A 17,357-nucleotide genomic window follows, 5' to 3' on the forward strand; every position below is an offset into this window, starting at 1 on the left:
TGTAAAGGCGAAGACATGTAAATGAGGAGCCTCCAGTGTGGACATGTATGAATTGGTAGTATAATGACCTACTGTGGTGCCAAGATTAGTTACGCAGTCTATCTGGTAATGGCAGAGGAAACAGTGTGTGCGCCATTGTGTTTTTTTGTGATGTTGATGTATCTTCATTATACCACAGTTGATTCCCAACAGACTGTGCTGATAAGTGATCAGACAAAAAAAAAAACACACCAGTTTGTTCCATCACATTTTTTTATTTTTTCCTGTTAGTTTATTTTTCAATTGCTTAGAAAAACAAAACAAACAAGAGCTCACAGATGACCCACTATTGCCAATGTACAGCTTGTCTGTGTTCCGACCGGGGCCTAATTTTTTTTTTTTCAATATTCATGAGAATATGCAAATGAAGGTGCGTCTCATTCAATCGTCGAGTGAGTCATGTGACCCGAGCAATGGGGTCTAAGGGCACGCGGGGTGGGGAGGCTCCAGCGCCACAGACGAGGGGAGGGCGATCCCCACCTGCACCCATCTGCTGTGAGAGGGAGCCACTCTTTGCATAATGGAAACTGACCAATGGGTTTCTTTTTCTTTTCACAAACTAAAACACAGTAATACCACACTTACACACTTGCCAGCAAGCTAGGTATCACAACAGTTTCAGATGTCTTGAAAACCCACCACAAGGGGAAAATTATATATATAAATGAGCTAAATATAATTTAAATAGAAACCTAGAAATAAAATAAGGACAACAAAAGACAAAAAAAAAAGACAGTATAACAAATCACATCTTAAGCAGACACATACTTACAGATAATTAGGCTGCACCTCCAAAAACATTTGTGAGCTTTAAATCACCCTTCTCATCTAACTAATCTTCTGGGGTGTGTTTCTACCACACAGGATCTTAATTCTTGATGCAAGACAGAGAAAATAATATAAAAACACTTATAACTGCCCACAGAGATTCAATGGGAAACTAAGTATTTGTATGCATGTTCGTGTGTGTGTGTGTGCGTGTGTGTGCTCCCAAGCAATGAGTTAGTTCCTGATAGAAATGCATGGGAAAGGCCAACTTCTAGCCATGGTCATGTGCAACATCTCTGTTGCACTACTCCCCTTTGTTTCAATGTTTTAAAATACTTGTAAATATACTGTATGAGGATTATATATAGAGCCCATTTACAAATGGTACATGATTGGCTTGGTACGTCAATATCATAGTACACACGTTAGCTGGAATAAGGGACACATATGAGAAGCTAATGAGGTCATACGATAAGATTTTCTGCTTTTCATCATTGTCATCTTCAAATACACAGGTTAATAGTTGTCATTTTTCTCAAAAACAAAGCAAGATCAAATACAGTTGATATTAAACACTTGCAAAATGTCCACTGCAAAGAATGGCTTGAGTAAGAGAAAATTTTAAAGAAGCATTCCACTTCTGTTTCTCTGTGCCATGCTTTTTTTTTCTTTTCTTTTTTTTTTTTTTTTTACATCACATCACTTTTTTCATTTTCAAATGTGTTCTTTTCTTGAGCAACAGAACAATGTGAATAAGTCCAACTGTTTAGTCCTCAGCATGCTCCCTGCTGCAACAGGCCCTGCAGACCCCAAAACAAGAGAGCTCCTATAAAAATGGATAATTGACAAGGCCACTAGTCCATTAAAACATCCTAAAATCCCTCACTAGGCTCAACCCATTTCTCTCACTACTGAGATTTTCATATTATACCACAAGCACTGATTCAAATTCAAACTTTTGCTTATTTTGAATTTTTCTTAAAGCAAATTGCCTCAAAACAGTGCAAAACAAATCAAACCTGTGCAATAAGGCCTACCACTACATTATCTCATACATACATTTTATCACAAAAACAAGAATTCAAAATGAAATGACAATAACAAAAACAATAAATGATTAAAAAAATAATATAATAATATAATAATAATATCAATGATGGTGTTAACAAAGCATGGACATGCACGGCTTAACAGAGGAGAAGAGACATTCCCCTGTAGGACAAAAACAAAAGAATTATCAGACAGCAGTGTCTGTTTTAATGCTTTTTTTATTCCTGACCCCCCACCACAACACTTCTGCTGCCTCTATTGGTAACACCGGCCCGAGCTTGGGGAGCAGGGAACCGGGGTGCCAGAGGGGTGTGTTAGGAGTGTGTCGTCTCACAAGGGCTCAAGTAGCCATCTGCCACCCTACTCTAGCCAGCCTGATCCTTATCCTCAGCCCAGGCCAGCCCAGCAGGCCTGCTGTCTCATCCCCACAAAAAGGCTTCTGCTGGGGGTGTGGGGGGGTTGAGGAGACAAAGGCAGGGAGGAGCAGTGGGAGCTGGGGAGCTCCACAACGAGACCCTTTGACCTGGTCCCCTGGCCCGGCGAGGCAGACAGCCCAGACAGACAGCACCGTGTCTACTGCCTGCCTCCTCCTCCTCCTCTTTTATCAGCCACACAGACCCCAGGGGCTGACAGAGAGACAGAGGTGGGGGAAGGAGAAAGAGACAGAGGGAAAGGGAGGGTGGCGGGGCAAATGAACACAATGAAGAGACTGACACGCACTGCCCTGATCACCCCCCTTCCTCCCCCCCTCCATTCATCTTTGGGCACAGATCTCTCTATTCCCTACGGATAGGCTGCTGCCCTCTCCTCCTCTCCCCTGTGTGACCCCCCTCTCTTGTCTGTTCCCTCCTTTACCCCTCATCAGCCACATCCAGGCAAGCTCCCACACTCTGCGTGGCCAAGCACGCCCCTACTGGCCGTCTATTCACTAGTGTTTTCTGAAATTTGTGTCAGATAGGCTTGTCATTGTTTTAATGTCACATGTAGTGTTGCCAGGGTAGCTGAGAGCTACCTGCCCGGTGGCGGGCGTGTGGTTTGTTTGTGGCAGTGGTCACTTATCTTGGAGAAATTATCGAATTTGTACAGTTACCACGTGAAGCATATATTTGTTTCGAGAGTGACATTGTCATTAACTTTCTGTTTCGTGGTAAAACGAGAAGAGCGGACTGTTGCGCAACTGGAAAATGTCTCTTCTCCTCCCGGGGGAGCTGGCACCTAGGCAGTGGTGGTGAGCTTTTGGATGGTACGGTTGTAGTACTGGGTGGTGAGAGCCTCCAGGGGGCTCCAGCGGTGTGCATGCAGCTCGATGACCTCCATAAGGAGAGAGCGGGTCAGCTGAGATTCGGCCGGACAAAGCATCTTGTCCCTGACGGCTGCTAGGAGTTCTGTCATCATCTCTGGCAGCTGCTCTTCCAGGAGACGCCCAGCGCTCTGCAACTGGTGGAGAGAAAGGGATAGAGGGAGGGAGGGACTCAGTGAGGAGGCAGGAGGTCAGAGAAAGTGTGTGGGTCCCTCACTGAGAGCAAGACACAACGTCTGGCACCTTGTTTCTGTGGATACAGTCGGACAGCAGAGGTTCACACACCCTCTGGCCATAGAGCTGTGTGTGTGAGGGCCTGCTGGTAAATAATCAAGGTTGCAAAGGTTGGAGTTGTGTTTGTGAGCATCCGGAAACTGTTTTCTGACCAGAGCTCACCTGTCTTTGTGCTTTCTGTTCTTTTACAATGTATTCTGCTCTCGTACAATTTTATCTATAATTCTACTTAAATTCTCCAGCATTTCTTTATTATTCATAAACCTGAGGAGAGTGGCAGGGATGGTCAGAACATAAACTGCTTTAGAATATCAAAGATACAGTGCAGACCTCCATATCTTTTTCAATACTGACGTTAAAGCTGAGACTTGGCACTTTAATGTATAATCCATTATTTTATTTCAAATTGAATCTGCCAAAGCACAGAGCCTGAAAAAATGTGTAACTGTCTAAATACTGGACTGTATGTGTTTGAGATGGCTGTGCACAGTTACTACACTACACTATTGTGGATTAAAATAAAACATGGGCTTCATGGGTTTAAATAGGTATGTTGTTAGAATTTGTTGAACTGGACATTTTGGTCGGTCCACACATAGGGACAGACCTTCAAAGGGCTGTTTGAGGGTTAAGACTTGTTTTTAGGTTTGTGTGTGGTGGTGTGGTGGGGTGGGGTACATACCTCCATGGAGCAGCAGAGGACTGCGTCTTCCTTAACATCTGTGGACTCTAACAGCTACAGGGGACAAGAACAGACACTATGTGAATATAGAGCAAAGCAAAGAGCTGCACAGAATAAAATAAACTAAGAGAAATACAAATGTAGTATCAACAACAGGTCCAGCATAGTGACCAAAATCTAACAAGGCCAGCAGATGTATAAATATATTTATATTTGGGCACAGGCCACACAGGGAGATTAAGCAAATGCAAGTGTTTGCATGTGTTAATCAGTTCACCAGAGAAGGGGAAAAAAAGAGAGAACGACCTAATCCCGATTGTAAATATTTTCTACATTAACATTTTAAATCTTGGAAGACAACAGACCAGGCATTCATCCTGCCAAGCTGGCTGATCATCACACATCAAGGCTTGCTTTATGCACATTGTATATCTCCACACACACACATACACGCACACACACACACACGCGCACATAATGTACACACACAGTGTAGCCAAAAACAAACAGTAGAGCTGGTAAACATGTTAGCTGGCTTTTCCCCTCATGCTGGCCCCATGCACAGATGGGCATACAACTGCCACTTTTTAACAATGCAGGGAGGGATGGCAACAAAGGGAGGCAGAGCGATAGAGTCAGAACCTGCTATGTTACAACTATGGGCATTTACTGTCAGATTATAGATTAAACACTCCCTTTTTCAGATCTGAGGCCATTTTATTTCTTAAAAGTCTGTTTCCAAAGTGGCACTTTAATTAACCTGAAGGAGGGAAGGAAGTAACAGGTTGTTAACAGGGGGGGTTGTTTTTGCTGGAGTAATGCCTAATTAAGCATTGGAAGTGTAGACCTGCTGCACAATGAGGTAAATAAGGTATAAATGCAGGGTACAGGCACATAGTTATGGAAACAGTAAGTGAGATGATGCAGTGAATACACAGGAAACCAGCGTGTTTACGAGCAAGATTGAAGTGTGACTTTAATGGTCTATATGTGATATTTTTTTTATATATTTTTGATAATAATCAATGACAATAATGTGAAGTCAGTGTTAAAGTCACTCGTAGTGATGAACCTACAGAGAACTATCACCTGAACCTGCAGCTCTCCTTGACGTTTGCAAACACGCCAAATATCCCAGCCGATGTCTGTGTTTGATTTGAACATTTTTAGCAGAACTCCATACACAGAGTGGAGTACCCCTAAATGCATGCTGTAAGAAAGAGCTCCAAGAAAAACACTGTCATGGAAACACTGTCTGAATCTTTATTACTGAAAAAGAAACAGAAAGCAGCACCATCTGATGCTAGGATCCTGTAAGATTAATGGTACCTATCATTCAGGCCCAGCGGTTGTGCAGACGTCAGCTCCTCAGTATGCTTAGACGGGTGTGTGACAGTGTAGCTGTTTGATGTGGGAACACAAGTCTCGTCGCTTCCAGTGTAGGAGAAAAGTGTGACAAGCAGGATTAGCTCATAATGAGTTCTCCGGGGAGCTGAGGCTGAAGTTTTCCTCAATATGTTTAAAATGGTCTAATCTATACTTACTGTATCTATTATCTGCTCTCCTATCCATCGCAACAGCTGTTTTTTCTGTTCTTCAACTGTTCTCCAATGTGATAGCGCTCCTATTGTTCCTACTCTAATATAAGTAGAAAAGGAACATCTGCAGAAGAAAGTGTTTCTCTGAGACTGCTTAACTCACAGTCTCTCTACAGAAGCTGAAAACAGTGAGCCAAATCTCTGGTTAGTTACATCATGAAGAATCAAAGCTCGCTGCACTGGGAAACCTCAAGATTCTGTGTCATTTCCATTTACACTATTTTCATTCAAAAGACATTTGATCAGGAACATTAAAAGCAACAAAAACTAGGACAGCCGTGATCCTCTTGTAGCACTGATAAGAAGAAACGCACCCAACATGACAACAACACCTTGAGTGACTTGGTGAAGTCAACGAGAAAAACATTCTCATTTAATTAAATGGTGTGCTGAGGCTTTATCTACCTTCAGTTTGACTTCATTACTCAATGCATCTATGTTTGTATGTGTTGAAACCTGTCATCAGCCTGCTGACTAAAAAAAAAAGAGAGGATTAGAGAAAAACATTTTTCATCAAGATTATGACTACTTCAACTTTAACCGGGTTCCACATTGTTGCATAGCAACAGCAGTTCTAGCGTCAGGAGCAGCACTTCCCTGAGTTACATTACATAAGATTACTCTATTTGTGTTGCATCAGTACTGAATTTTAGTAGGTCCTTAACAAAAAGACCTACTAAACAAAACTAACAAAACAAAAAGTACAATATAACACACTTAAAGCTGATTGATACTCAGAATAAATAAATATTCTTACTCATTGACTCTGGGTTGTGAGGGCCCATGCTGTCTTTCAAAAAGGGAGAGCAAGGCACAATATAAATAGCTTCTGATGTCACCACCAGACAGTGTAAGTACATGCTTTCTGCAGTGTGCAACTGCAAACCAATATCCTGATGAAGTCCTCTGTGGGACAGATGCAGGTCATTTGCTTCAATAAAAGACAGTTTTATATTATAGATAATTAATAAGTGTCCTGGAACCCGCCCCCTGATTTTCCAGGACTATTAGACAGCGTGCAGGACTGTTCGTCCTTAAGACGGACATTTTTGTTAGTTCCCTTTTATCTTTTTTAAGCTAAGATATTTTAACACGAATTCATTTCTTTTTGTCTCTGCAGTTTAGCACAGGCTATGTTTTATATATTTTTGTACCATGGTCTGGGTAAAAATGAACTTCTGATAGAGGCCAGAGTAGGTGTATTTCAACTGTTTCAAGCACATGTTGTTTGGCTCAATCACTGTTCTAAATTTATACATCCACCACAAAGTTTCTTAACAACCTATGTAACCACAGCAACATGCTGAAGCAGAAGCAAGCCTAATAAACAAGCAGAAGAAAGAAAAAATTTGCTTCATAAATTTTCCATAGGGAGACCTACCCCCAACAAAAAAAATGCCAATTTGATTTGCAGAACAATCTTCGCTGAGGCCCACAACTTAACTTCTTCTTTTTTTTTTTTTAAAATACCTTTGTATTTTTCCTAATGAAATTGCCATTTTTAACAGTTTCACCAAGTGCTACACATATTAAGAATCAGAATAACCTCAGCTAATGATGAATGTCACTAAAAGACTTCTGTACAGTATAATAGGTCAATAGCCCATAAAACAACAAAAAAAAACCTTGAATTTTTCCTTATTTTATAGATATAAAAAAAAATTGTAAACCATAATAAAGAAAGTAAATAAATAAAAATAAATAAATTCATTAATTCATAAATAAATAAATAAAAAATTCCACACTTAAAATTGTTCTTGTTTGTTTGAGTCATTCTAGAGGTGATTTGAAGTTTCTATCTTTATCTGTTTATGAGATATGCTTATTCTCTGGGGCAGTATTTAAGAGCGTTTTTTTCCTGCTCCAAATCCTCTGCTGCACTAAATATATGACAAGCCTCTGAATCAGACACTCTGATTGGCTGTGATGTCACCCACTGGAGCCAATAGGAATGTCTGATTCAGTCACATGACGCTAAACGTCACCGACAAAGAATGCGGATCAGAATCGATCAATAAAACACAGTGCCGGCCGACCAATTTGGTGCCCTAGGCAAGATTTTAGCTGGCACCCCCTTGCATCGCATTCAGTTTCACTACCAACGTTCATACACTCACACAGAAACTTCATAGCTTTGTCTTCAAGATTGTTTTCTTTTAAATAGAAAATAATCCACAAAATAAAAAATGTTTTAGAAACAAGTGACATAAATTAAATTATTGCACAAAATAAGATATTAAAGAAATCAATGAATACATAAAAAATTATTGCACAAACAAAAAAACTATTAACTGCAAATGCAATATGCATAATGTCTGCACAATGTGTTCTACAGCACACATGGGCGAATTTTGTCTGGTGTGGACAATCCGCTAGTGTCTCGCTTTCATAGAGTCGATCCAGCCGTCTGTGTTGTGTGTCTGCCAAGGGGGACGGATAGTGCCCCTGCACAGTGTCCCTACCCAAGCGATTAGGTGATTACATGGTTTTTGTCTCCATTTGGTAGGTGAATCTAGTACTGACACAGACTGTCTATATGTATTTTATATATCAGATATGTTTGAATTTTATTATTATGTGTGTGTTTAGAACTTTTTATTTAGGGGTTGGATGGTAAATTTGGAGATTTCACCTAGATCAATATCAATTTTGAGACGTGTAATGTTCAGATGTTGTAGTATGGTATAGTAGAGGTTTTGGGCTGGCCCTGCATAATTACAAAGGGATATTCACTCTGAAAGTGTCATTTTTGTTAGGCGAAAATAAAAGTGTTGATTGTTGATGAATCTCACAAGTGTTACCTTTCTTTTCACAGATAAAGAAGATTGAAGATTATACATGTAGATATCAGCCTAGAGGTTACTGACTAGGAGTAAATGAAGATGGCACACAGCATAAATGAACAATTTCATTTCAGTTTAGTAACTTTGTGTGACTATTACAAGCAGGGCAAACGCTGGCTAACCAGATGTCAATGAAAATGTATGACACAGCCCGCAGGTGAAAACAACACCTGAATGGGCAAAACGTTAATATTTCCAAATTTCCCTGTTGAATTTAAGGTGGGAGTAACATTAACTGACGTTAACTCGGGCTATTTATTGATTAGCAAACCACGTTACTATTACTACAAAAGTAAGCTAGCAAGTTAATACTCTGCTCCAACAACATCAGTAACTACAAATGCAATAGACTATTTATTTCATCATGTTACTGTACCTCTGTCTTTTTCCTGTTTTTCCTCCTCTCCCTTTCTTCTTTTTCTACCCTGGGCTCCAGAGAGCTTTGGTTGTTTTAACATGATGAAAGATACAGCGTCTTTTCTGGGGTCGCGGCAGGTACCCAGAAAAAAAGGCCTCTCCTTATTAAAGAGGCTTTGGTATGTAGTTATGTTGTTGTGTGGGCTTATGTAATATTTTAGAAATAATAGTTGTGTAAGTAAATAGTAAAAAATAAACATTTTGATTTTATTTTCTTCCCCCATTTGCGGTGCCGTCATACATAGGGGGCAGCGCTGAATAAACACACAAGCAGCAATGTGCCAGAAAAACAGCAAAACTACTCCAAATGTTGCATAACTTTTAATATTAATGTCTCTATCGAAGTCAGTGATGACCTACGGTGATGACACACGGATGATCAGGGGCTTGATAGAAAGCGCCGATCGTGTACTTTTAAGGAGGAAAAAAATTACATGTCTCAAGCCCAAAAGGTCGCGGAGCAATGTTGCTCTACGGACAATATGAAATTTGGAAGCGTATACGCTCCCACGGGCTTAAGAGGGTTAAAGATTCTCAAATCAATATTATATTATAGTATTATATAAATAATGGATCAAATGCCTGTGTGTAATGTGAAAAGAGTTGGTCGTGGCGATGAACCTACACAGAATAATCATCCCACTCTGCAGTTCCCCCTACTGAGTATTTTTGCATCAGTCATTGTTTTGGTTCAGGTTCAGCACTCTTGTGAGCATCATATCTAGAGGCAGCTGGGTGTTTAACAGAACATTAATAAACCGACCTGGTAGAGTGTGTATCATATAGTCCTAATCGCAGCGGCCATGGATACGAGTCCGACCCACAGCCTTTTGCTGCATGCCAACCCCACTCTCTCTCTCTTTACCCCCGCTGATTTTCCTGTGTATCTCCCACTGTCCTATCTGAATAAAGGCAAAAATGCCCAAAAATTAAAATAAATAAATATATAAACCCACTGTGCACTACCTGCCCAGCAGGCGGCAAAGTTAAAGCGCCAGATATTTTCCTTAGGAGATGGTAGAGGCCAAAAACAGAGCCAAACAGGAGTGAATGATGGTCACCAGGTGGCCAGAAACCAGACTCCGAATTAATGTTAATGTTGCTCTGTCCGCTGGATGTGTAAAATGCAACTGTTAACATGTTTGCCATATCAACTGAAAATATTTCAGTTTACAGCTTGTTGGGCATAAATAATAATAGTAATAATAATAATAATATTAAAACACAAGATTAAAAAAAAAAAATTCTGGCTCCTGACCATGAGGTGTAAGGGAATAAATAATGATTCATTTTAAGGCTGCCTTCAATGCAGAATTAGTCAAGGATTATATCATGTACTGCATTTATATGTGGATTGTGGCATATAAAAAAAAAACACCATTGGTTTGTGTGAAACAGTTCGACCATCAGAGGACAGGAATATAATAGCCTGTCAGTCATGAATGAATAAGATCACTGCTCATCAACTCTGTCTATGCATAATGCTGTCATGTGCACTCAAACACACAAACACACACTCTGACACACCTCAGTTGTTACCTAATACTGTTCTGCAGGCTATATCTACAGAAGACAGCCACTACAAAACGCACTGCCATACACACACATGCAAGGACATATGCCTGCACAACATGCACGCAGACACACGCAAACACACACACACGCAAACATTATGGCACATGGCTTGTAGTCTGAGTCTGACATGTTACAGCAGGATAGTCAAAACAGCAGATGGATAAAAAATAGGAACAATGGCTCTGGGAAATAGATTGTTGAACAACCACATGAGCCCACACACACACACACACACACACACACACACACACACACACACACACACACACACACACACACACATATAATTATACAAATATTTCCACATTGTTCACAGTTATGTTCAGACTTCAAGCATCCCAAAGCTAAACATGACACTGCTGATGCTGGAATATGGAGGTGTGTTCTCTCTGACTGGTTACCCCACACCCTTGTTCATGTCGCCGAGCATTTAAACAAACTGTGATAATGCCCTAGGCATACACTCAGACAGGGTGTGGATGGCATTAGTAGTGTGTGATTGTATTTTGGTAGTGAGACACAGGGTGTGTGTTGAGCGTCGGGCCGGCAAAGGTGTGGACGTGGGCTGTAAAAGCACCTGCCACGTGCCTCAACCCTGTCATTATTTCTACTGTAATGCTCTAAACTACATATTAAAAACAATTTTCACTCCCAGATTCTGTCACTTCCCTCCCCCTTTTCTACCTGTCGTGCAATCAGTAAACTTCCTGCGCACCAACTGCCACCCCCCACCCCACCCCCCCCACATCCCTATGCGCTTCCCCTTTCAATATTCCATCTGTCATTAACCACTTCTGTATTGTGGTATGTCTGCTACAGCTACTCTGTATGGTTTCCATGGTGTGCTTAACAAAGCATGACCAGCTGATGGGAACTGAACCTGGGGTCACGTATTTTCCTGGAACTGATAGTGTCCCGACTGTTTGCACCACAAACCAAACCCCAATGTGGTGTCTCAAGTCTAGACTAGGTCTGGCCAAAAACAGGAAACTCTGGTTTGGTGCGTGTATCGATCTGAACAGACAAGATGTACAAACAGAGCTGGACGCTTTCCTCTTACTAGTGGACACATGGATGATGTTGTTTGATTGGTTATTGACATACTTTGATCATAAAGGTGCAGATCTGGATACAGACCTCTCGTAGGCAGGTGTAGATTGGACACACCAGCACCCTGAATGGCTCTCCGGAGCTGCTCCTCATGGTGCCAAACACCTCACACAAGAAGGTGATGAAACCCAACCACCTCTCCACATCTGACTGCTGTAGCTCCTCGCGACGGGAGAAATCCCTCTGTGGGGAGGGGTAGAAAGAGAAAGACACACAGACAGATGCAGATTTAGTTTGGAAAATACACCGACAGATAAGCTTTCATAAATGTTTAATACAACTTCTATGTAGGCAGTAGGTAGGTGGATATTTAAGTGTTTCATAAATTCATCAGCTGCAGAGGTAACCACCATTAACATCTTTACTATCTCTCTGATGGGGAGTTTTTGTAGGTGGCACACATATTAACCTTGCGGTGCTTTGAGTACTTAAAGCCAAAAAGCTGTTGAAAAACACATTAAACAAATTCATGAATTTCTTTTATCTGCCAAAAGTAGAGGAGAATATGTTAATTTGGTTTGAAAGTGAAGGGTAGTGAACTGTGTCAGTGTTGTAAAAGTGTTGGGGTTAATATGGGTTAATGTTTAATGTGCACTTGTAAAGACGTTATACAGCAGGTTAAACTGAAGCTTTATTAACAGTCAGAACAACTCAATCTGCTTCTCATATTTTTCCAGGGTGTCCCTCCTATTGTTGTGGACTGAGGTGAACTGGAGACATGAGCGGTTTATATTCTCACAGAATTGTACAACTATGCTGAAGGCCTGCATGTACACAGACATGCACAAAATATGCAGCCTTGAATGGATCCAATAGAAAATTCACTCACACCATCTAAAATAAACATACCACACACACTCAAAAACAACGACACACGCCTTTCATACACTTCCAAGGACATCGCCATGGTATTTGACACTTAAACAACAAGCCAGCAAAAGGGGGAGATACACACACATATAGAAAAGTAATAGCAAGCGTTAGCAGTAGCAAAGAGAAGCTTAGGTAAGAAAAAAAAAAGATGATGCAGGAGCCAACAGCATTATTGGAAAAAAGTCACTCTTCTCAGCCATGCTAAATAAAGTATCTTTCATAGGTGGAAGTCTGGGTTTGTTTAATCAAAGCAACAACAAACCCCAATGCCTGTCGTTTAATAAGCAGAGCGGTCGCACACTAATTACCCCCATATTGAGATCCAGGGGTCTGGAAGCAACATCATTAATGATGGCCTTCATGAGCCCACTTATGACATTTAAAATGTTTTAAAAGCAAAAAAGCCAAAATGTCAAAGACAAGGAGGGGGTCCATGCTGGCTGGGAAGTGGGAATTAAAGTGAGAAATAAAGGAAGGGGCGGGACCACACAGCTGTGATAAAGGGGGAATAAATAAAAATTGATGGTGGTGGGGGGGGATTAAGAGGATTAAGGCAGGATTGACTACTGCTGCGTCTGGGATAAAATCTCACATCTAAAGAAAGAGGTGTTTAAATGGAAAAACACAAAAACAGAACAGAGGACAGAAGAAGATGTGGATGAAGAGAGCATCTGCAGGAGGAAGAAAGAGGAGTGCGAAAAAGAAGAAGACACGATGAGGCAGCAGGTGGATTAACATTTAGACTTTGAATGTCATCTGAAGACAGCATGTATGTCTTGTTTGCCTACTTCTAGATTGTCTGCCGCTCTGGTGAGGTCGTCTGGCACACAGAATGGAGCAAGGGGTGAAAGGGAGGAGAGTGGTTAGAGAGAGGGAGGGAGGGATGGGAAGAGTGCAGGGAGAAGTAGCAAGGCACTGGCCCGTGTCGTTCTGGGGGAGCAGGGGAATAGAGAGCTCATGAGGGACGCAGAGGGGGGAGAGAGGGAAGGGGAGAGCCGCAGTGAAATATATAACGGCTGAGAGGATGTTTTCATCATGGGTGCAAGACTGGAACAGTGCTGTAAAGTGAAGGAATGGAGGGTGAAGGAGGGGTGGGAGGGGAGAGGTCTCTCTCTCTCCCCTGGGTGTTTAGATTAGCTACTTTGCCCACTGACATTTACAACATCACACACACAGTTGGCTTCCGCCTGAAAGTGCTTCTCGTAAAACTAAGGGGGGATTGAAACAACTAAATTACAGAGGGGATTTTGTTAAAATATGCAGTATAAACAATTAATGGTTTGCCAAATACATACAGTTTTATCCAGTGCTACTATCTTAAAATGAACTTTGAAAGGGCATTTTGATAGCACCTTGTTTAAAGGTATCTACAGGTAAGAGATAACAAGCCATTCATCAAATGTAGTTATTAAATTGGAGCAGAATTTGTTAAACCGAAACAGTTATCTGAATACAGACGAAAATACTGAAGGAGAGATGACTAAAGCTTGAAGCAGCAGAGAGATCAACCCGCTGCTATGATTCCCTCCTTGAGCTCTCACCTGCAGCATGTTGAGGAGCAGCGATCTGAACTTGGTCCCTTCCACCATGAACAGCGCCATCTTGTCACATAGCTTGGCAGCTGTGGCAGCGAAGCTCCTGTCTGACACGGCCTTGGAGTAGATTGTGCTGACCACCTGAGCCAGGGTTTCCTCCGACCGCGCTGAGCACTGCGCCTCCTCCATGAAAGAGGCCAGCTGCTGCTCCACCCCGCTGCTGTTGCTCCTCATGCTGTTGAGAAGGTCCACCAGCCGGTCCATGTTCTGTGACCCGGAGCCTGACGCCTCCACACGTGCCTCTTCCTGAGGCGGGAGATGAGAAAGGACAATAGTGATAGGTGACTGGTGATGATGCAATATTCACTTTCATCATTGGTTTGTTTCAAGTTTCTAAGTTTCTAAGGACAAAATGAATGATGTCAGCCAATTTTTCACACATAATATGATAAGTGAGGAAGCAAGTCAATTAGTCAAAATGGAAAAGATAAATTAAGTTCATAAGTATATATTTCAGGGTTTGTGGGGTGACTTTATTTCTTAAGGAGTAGTTGCTCACGTTATATAAGCATGAATGCAACCCGTGGTGTCCTACATACATACATACATACGTGCATGCATATATATAAAAATCGAATTTTTATTTCTATTTCTCGAGCTACTCTACAATCCCTCCAAGTATTCCTGGTTGGGAATCACTGTGCTAATGTATACACCACCAGGACAAATGACACTCACCTTGTTTTCATGTCAGTAGCACATAATCCACAAGACAAGAATCCCAATCTGTGGCTTGTGACATGTAACCAATACACCAGTTCTTATTTTACGATCGTATTTATGTTTCTTATTTATGTTCATAATACTTCCAGTACAGCACATCCCAATCAGGCAAAATGTGGCCCTTTGACTGGAGTCATTGATTCACTGGCATCACTGTGGACGTGTTTATTAAATCCTGCCTGCTTGCTGCCTGCTGGAGATTCCCATGCTGTCAAATCAAACCACCCCTGGTAGGTAATGAGTCCACTGTAGAGGGAGGAAGCTGAGAGCAGCACCACAGCAGACACAGTGGAAAACATCAAAACTGTTTAACTGTTAATGCTGCTTTAGTTTCTTCACCTCCTCAGTGAGAACATGTACTCTCCTCCTCCTTGCCAGTCGGAGTGTGTGTCAATCTGGATGCTACATAACTAAGTAGAAATGACTCAAGCAAAGCAGTGTGAGAAAAGTGTGTGTCTACATGTCTGTATATTAATGACAGTGTGCATGAACATAATGAAAGTAATTATAAGACCAAAAGCGTGTGTGTACACATACACATTAGTCCTGATTGCCTTAATACTGACTGACAGGCACTAAGCAGCTTTTCAGTACCTTGTCCTTTAGTCTCCTCCTCAGCCTCTCCTTTGACGACTGCAGCAAGCTGATTTTGGGCTGCTCCGACTGGCCCTCGTTTGCCTTCCCACTTCCTGCTGGGTTGGGAGATTCCTTATTAACTGTCAGATCTGGGAAAGCATTTGTAATGAGTGTGGACTCAGATTTGGGTGATTCATTGGGACTCTTACTGCTGCAGTCTTGAGGCGGTCTGATCTGCTCGTCACCAGGTTTTACATTCTCAGTCTCTTTGTCTTTGGTTGTTCTCTGGGGTACTCCTTTATCGCCTGAAGCGTTTGACTGTCCGTGCCCCTGACCTTTCTGATTGTGGTGCCAACGCCGGTTCTGGCTGTATCCGTGGTGTGGAGGTCCTCCTTGGCGCTGCCCATGTCCTCCTTGGTACTGGCGAGGCGGTCGGTCAGCACTATTATTTCTGTTCTCTCCCAATTCTGTTGAATTCTGCTGCTGTTGGTTTGGAGCCTGCTGTTGGGTTTGATCCCTCTGGTGCTGCGGTGACTGTTGCTGTATCTGCTGAGGCTGGTTCTTCCCTCCTCCGCCGCCTCCTCCTCCTCCCTGAGGCCGCTGCTGTCTCCTGGAATGAGAGCAGGTTTCAGTTAGCTTCATAGTGATGTAAAAGCAGCTGGCTCGTACTTTGCTTTCCTATGACCACCTCTATATATCACACTGGCACCATGATGGCCTAAAAACCTAAAGCCCCTCTGTCCCTCCCAAAATTCACTATAACTTGTTACACTACTGTACATGAATTTCCCCTAGGGGATAAATAAAGTATCTATCTATCTATCTATCTATCTATCTATCTATCTATCAAAAAATGGTCAATTTTCTAGTTTTCCTCAAATGCTTATCTAGTCACAGTGACTAACACTAACACTCTTCAATAAATATTACTATCATAATTTCAAAATCAGACACAAACAGTAATCTATCATCTACTGATACAATATTTAAGTAGCTAAAAATTCAAAAGCCTGGTGTCTGCTTACATGTGGATGCACAGTGTGTCTCTGTTTTCCTGTCCTGCATAGCTCTGTGCTTTTGCTGCACTGGCTCTGGGCTTGACAAGCCGCTGACATATGGTCCAGGGGATTAGTCACCCTGGCACCGAGGAGGCAACCTATTATCTGCCTCAGCCTGTGAACTAGCACAAACTCAGCGAGCAGCAGCCAGCACACCTTTGTTCTGATTCAGTTGAGCCCATAACTGCTTTTTACACCTTGACATTTTGCAGGCTGTCTATAAATGCTTGATTATCTGGAAATTAAGGAAATCTAGGCCTGTTTCAACAATAATAAGTGTGTAAGTAAATGAAGGAGCTTTGCATCATTTGTGCATAGGAATGGATACAACCACCAAAAACACAACCAAAACAGCAGTCTGCAGCTTCACAGCAGGGTGTGATGTACTGTGTATGTGACACATTCCTCCCATAACAATTATTAAAGTTTTGTGCAACTTGTGCCACAGTAACCCTTCTGTCAGTTCGGACCAGACGGGATAACCTTCGTTGCTCTCACACATCAATGATTTGTCGGTTCGTCCGTCCTTGGCACTCATCACGGCTGAGCAGCAGCACCCCACAATCCTTGACATTTCAGAGATGCTCCAGTTGTCTAGCCGTAAACATTGTCAAAGTCACTTAGATCTTAACTAAGTTGCCCCACTCTCTTAGTGGGAGCACACAGTTAAAAACAGAGACCTACAGTAGTTAGTTGCACTTTTTTATCAATCAGCATGCTTCAGCAGCAACATATGTTTCGCTATAGTAAACTTTATTTGACCTCCTCAGCAACACCAGATACCAAATTTGATATGTGGTGCCCGACAAAGCACTTTAATAAAAATCAAAAACAAAACAAAACAAAAAAAAAAAACATATAACACACATAATCATATTAGCTGTGTCTTAAAATGGACATTTTGAATAGGACCGCA

The 17,357-nt window shown here is 41.8% G+C and overlaps 1 protein-coding gene across 5 annotated transcripts in view; it reads right to left on the bottom strand.

The window, feature by feature from the left end:
• Nucleotides 1-234: 234 nt before the first annotated feature.
• The window catches only part of ctif (CBP80/20-dependent translation initiation factor), a 56,228-nt gene continuing 39,105 nt past the window's right edge, over nucleotides 235-17,357 (bottom strand). For 3 of the 5 annotated variants that reach the window (XM_023419605.2, XM_023419604.2, XM_023419602.2), the window contains 6 exons: nucleotides 15,593-15,993; nucleotides 15,402-15,499; nucleotides 14,031-14,330; nucleotides 11,644-11,799; nucleotides 4,074-4,127; nucleotides 235-3,294 (listed from right to left, as the gene is read on the bottom strand). In XM_023419605.2, coding sequence (XP_023275373.1) covers nucleotides 3,073-3,294; nucleotides 4,074-4,127; nucleotides 11,644-11,799; nucleotides 14,031-14,330; nucleotides 15,402-15,499; nucleotides 15,593-15,993 — 1,231 coding nt within the window. In that variant the 3' untranslated portion in view covers nucleotides 235-3,072. Of the gene's footprint in view, nucleotides 3,295-4,073; nucleotides 4,128-11,643; nucleotides 11,800-14,030; nucleotides 14,331-15,401; nucleotides 15,994-17,357 lie in introns of all 5 variants that reach the window. The other 2 variants (XM_023419603.2, XM_087177457.1) reach the window with 2 other exon arrangements.

This window comes from Seriola lalandi, unplaced genomic scaffold (genome assembly GCF_002814215.2).
Source record: "Seriola lalandi dorsalis isolate HSWRI2012SDOR001 ecotype SW California unplaced genomic scaffold, Sedor1 jcf7180002054606, whole genome shotgun sequence".
NCBI lineage: Eukaryota > Metazoa > Chordata > Actinopteri > Carangiformes > Carangidae > Seriola > Seriola lalandi.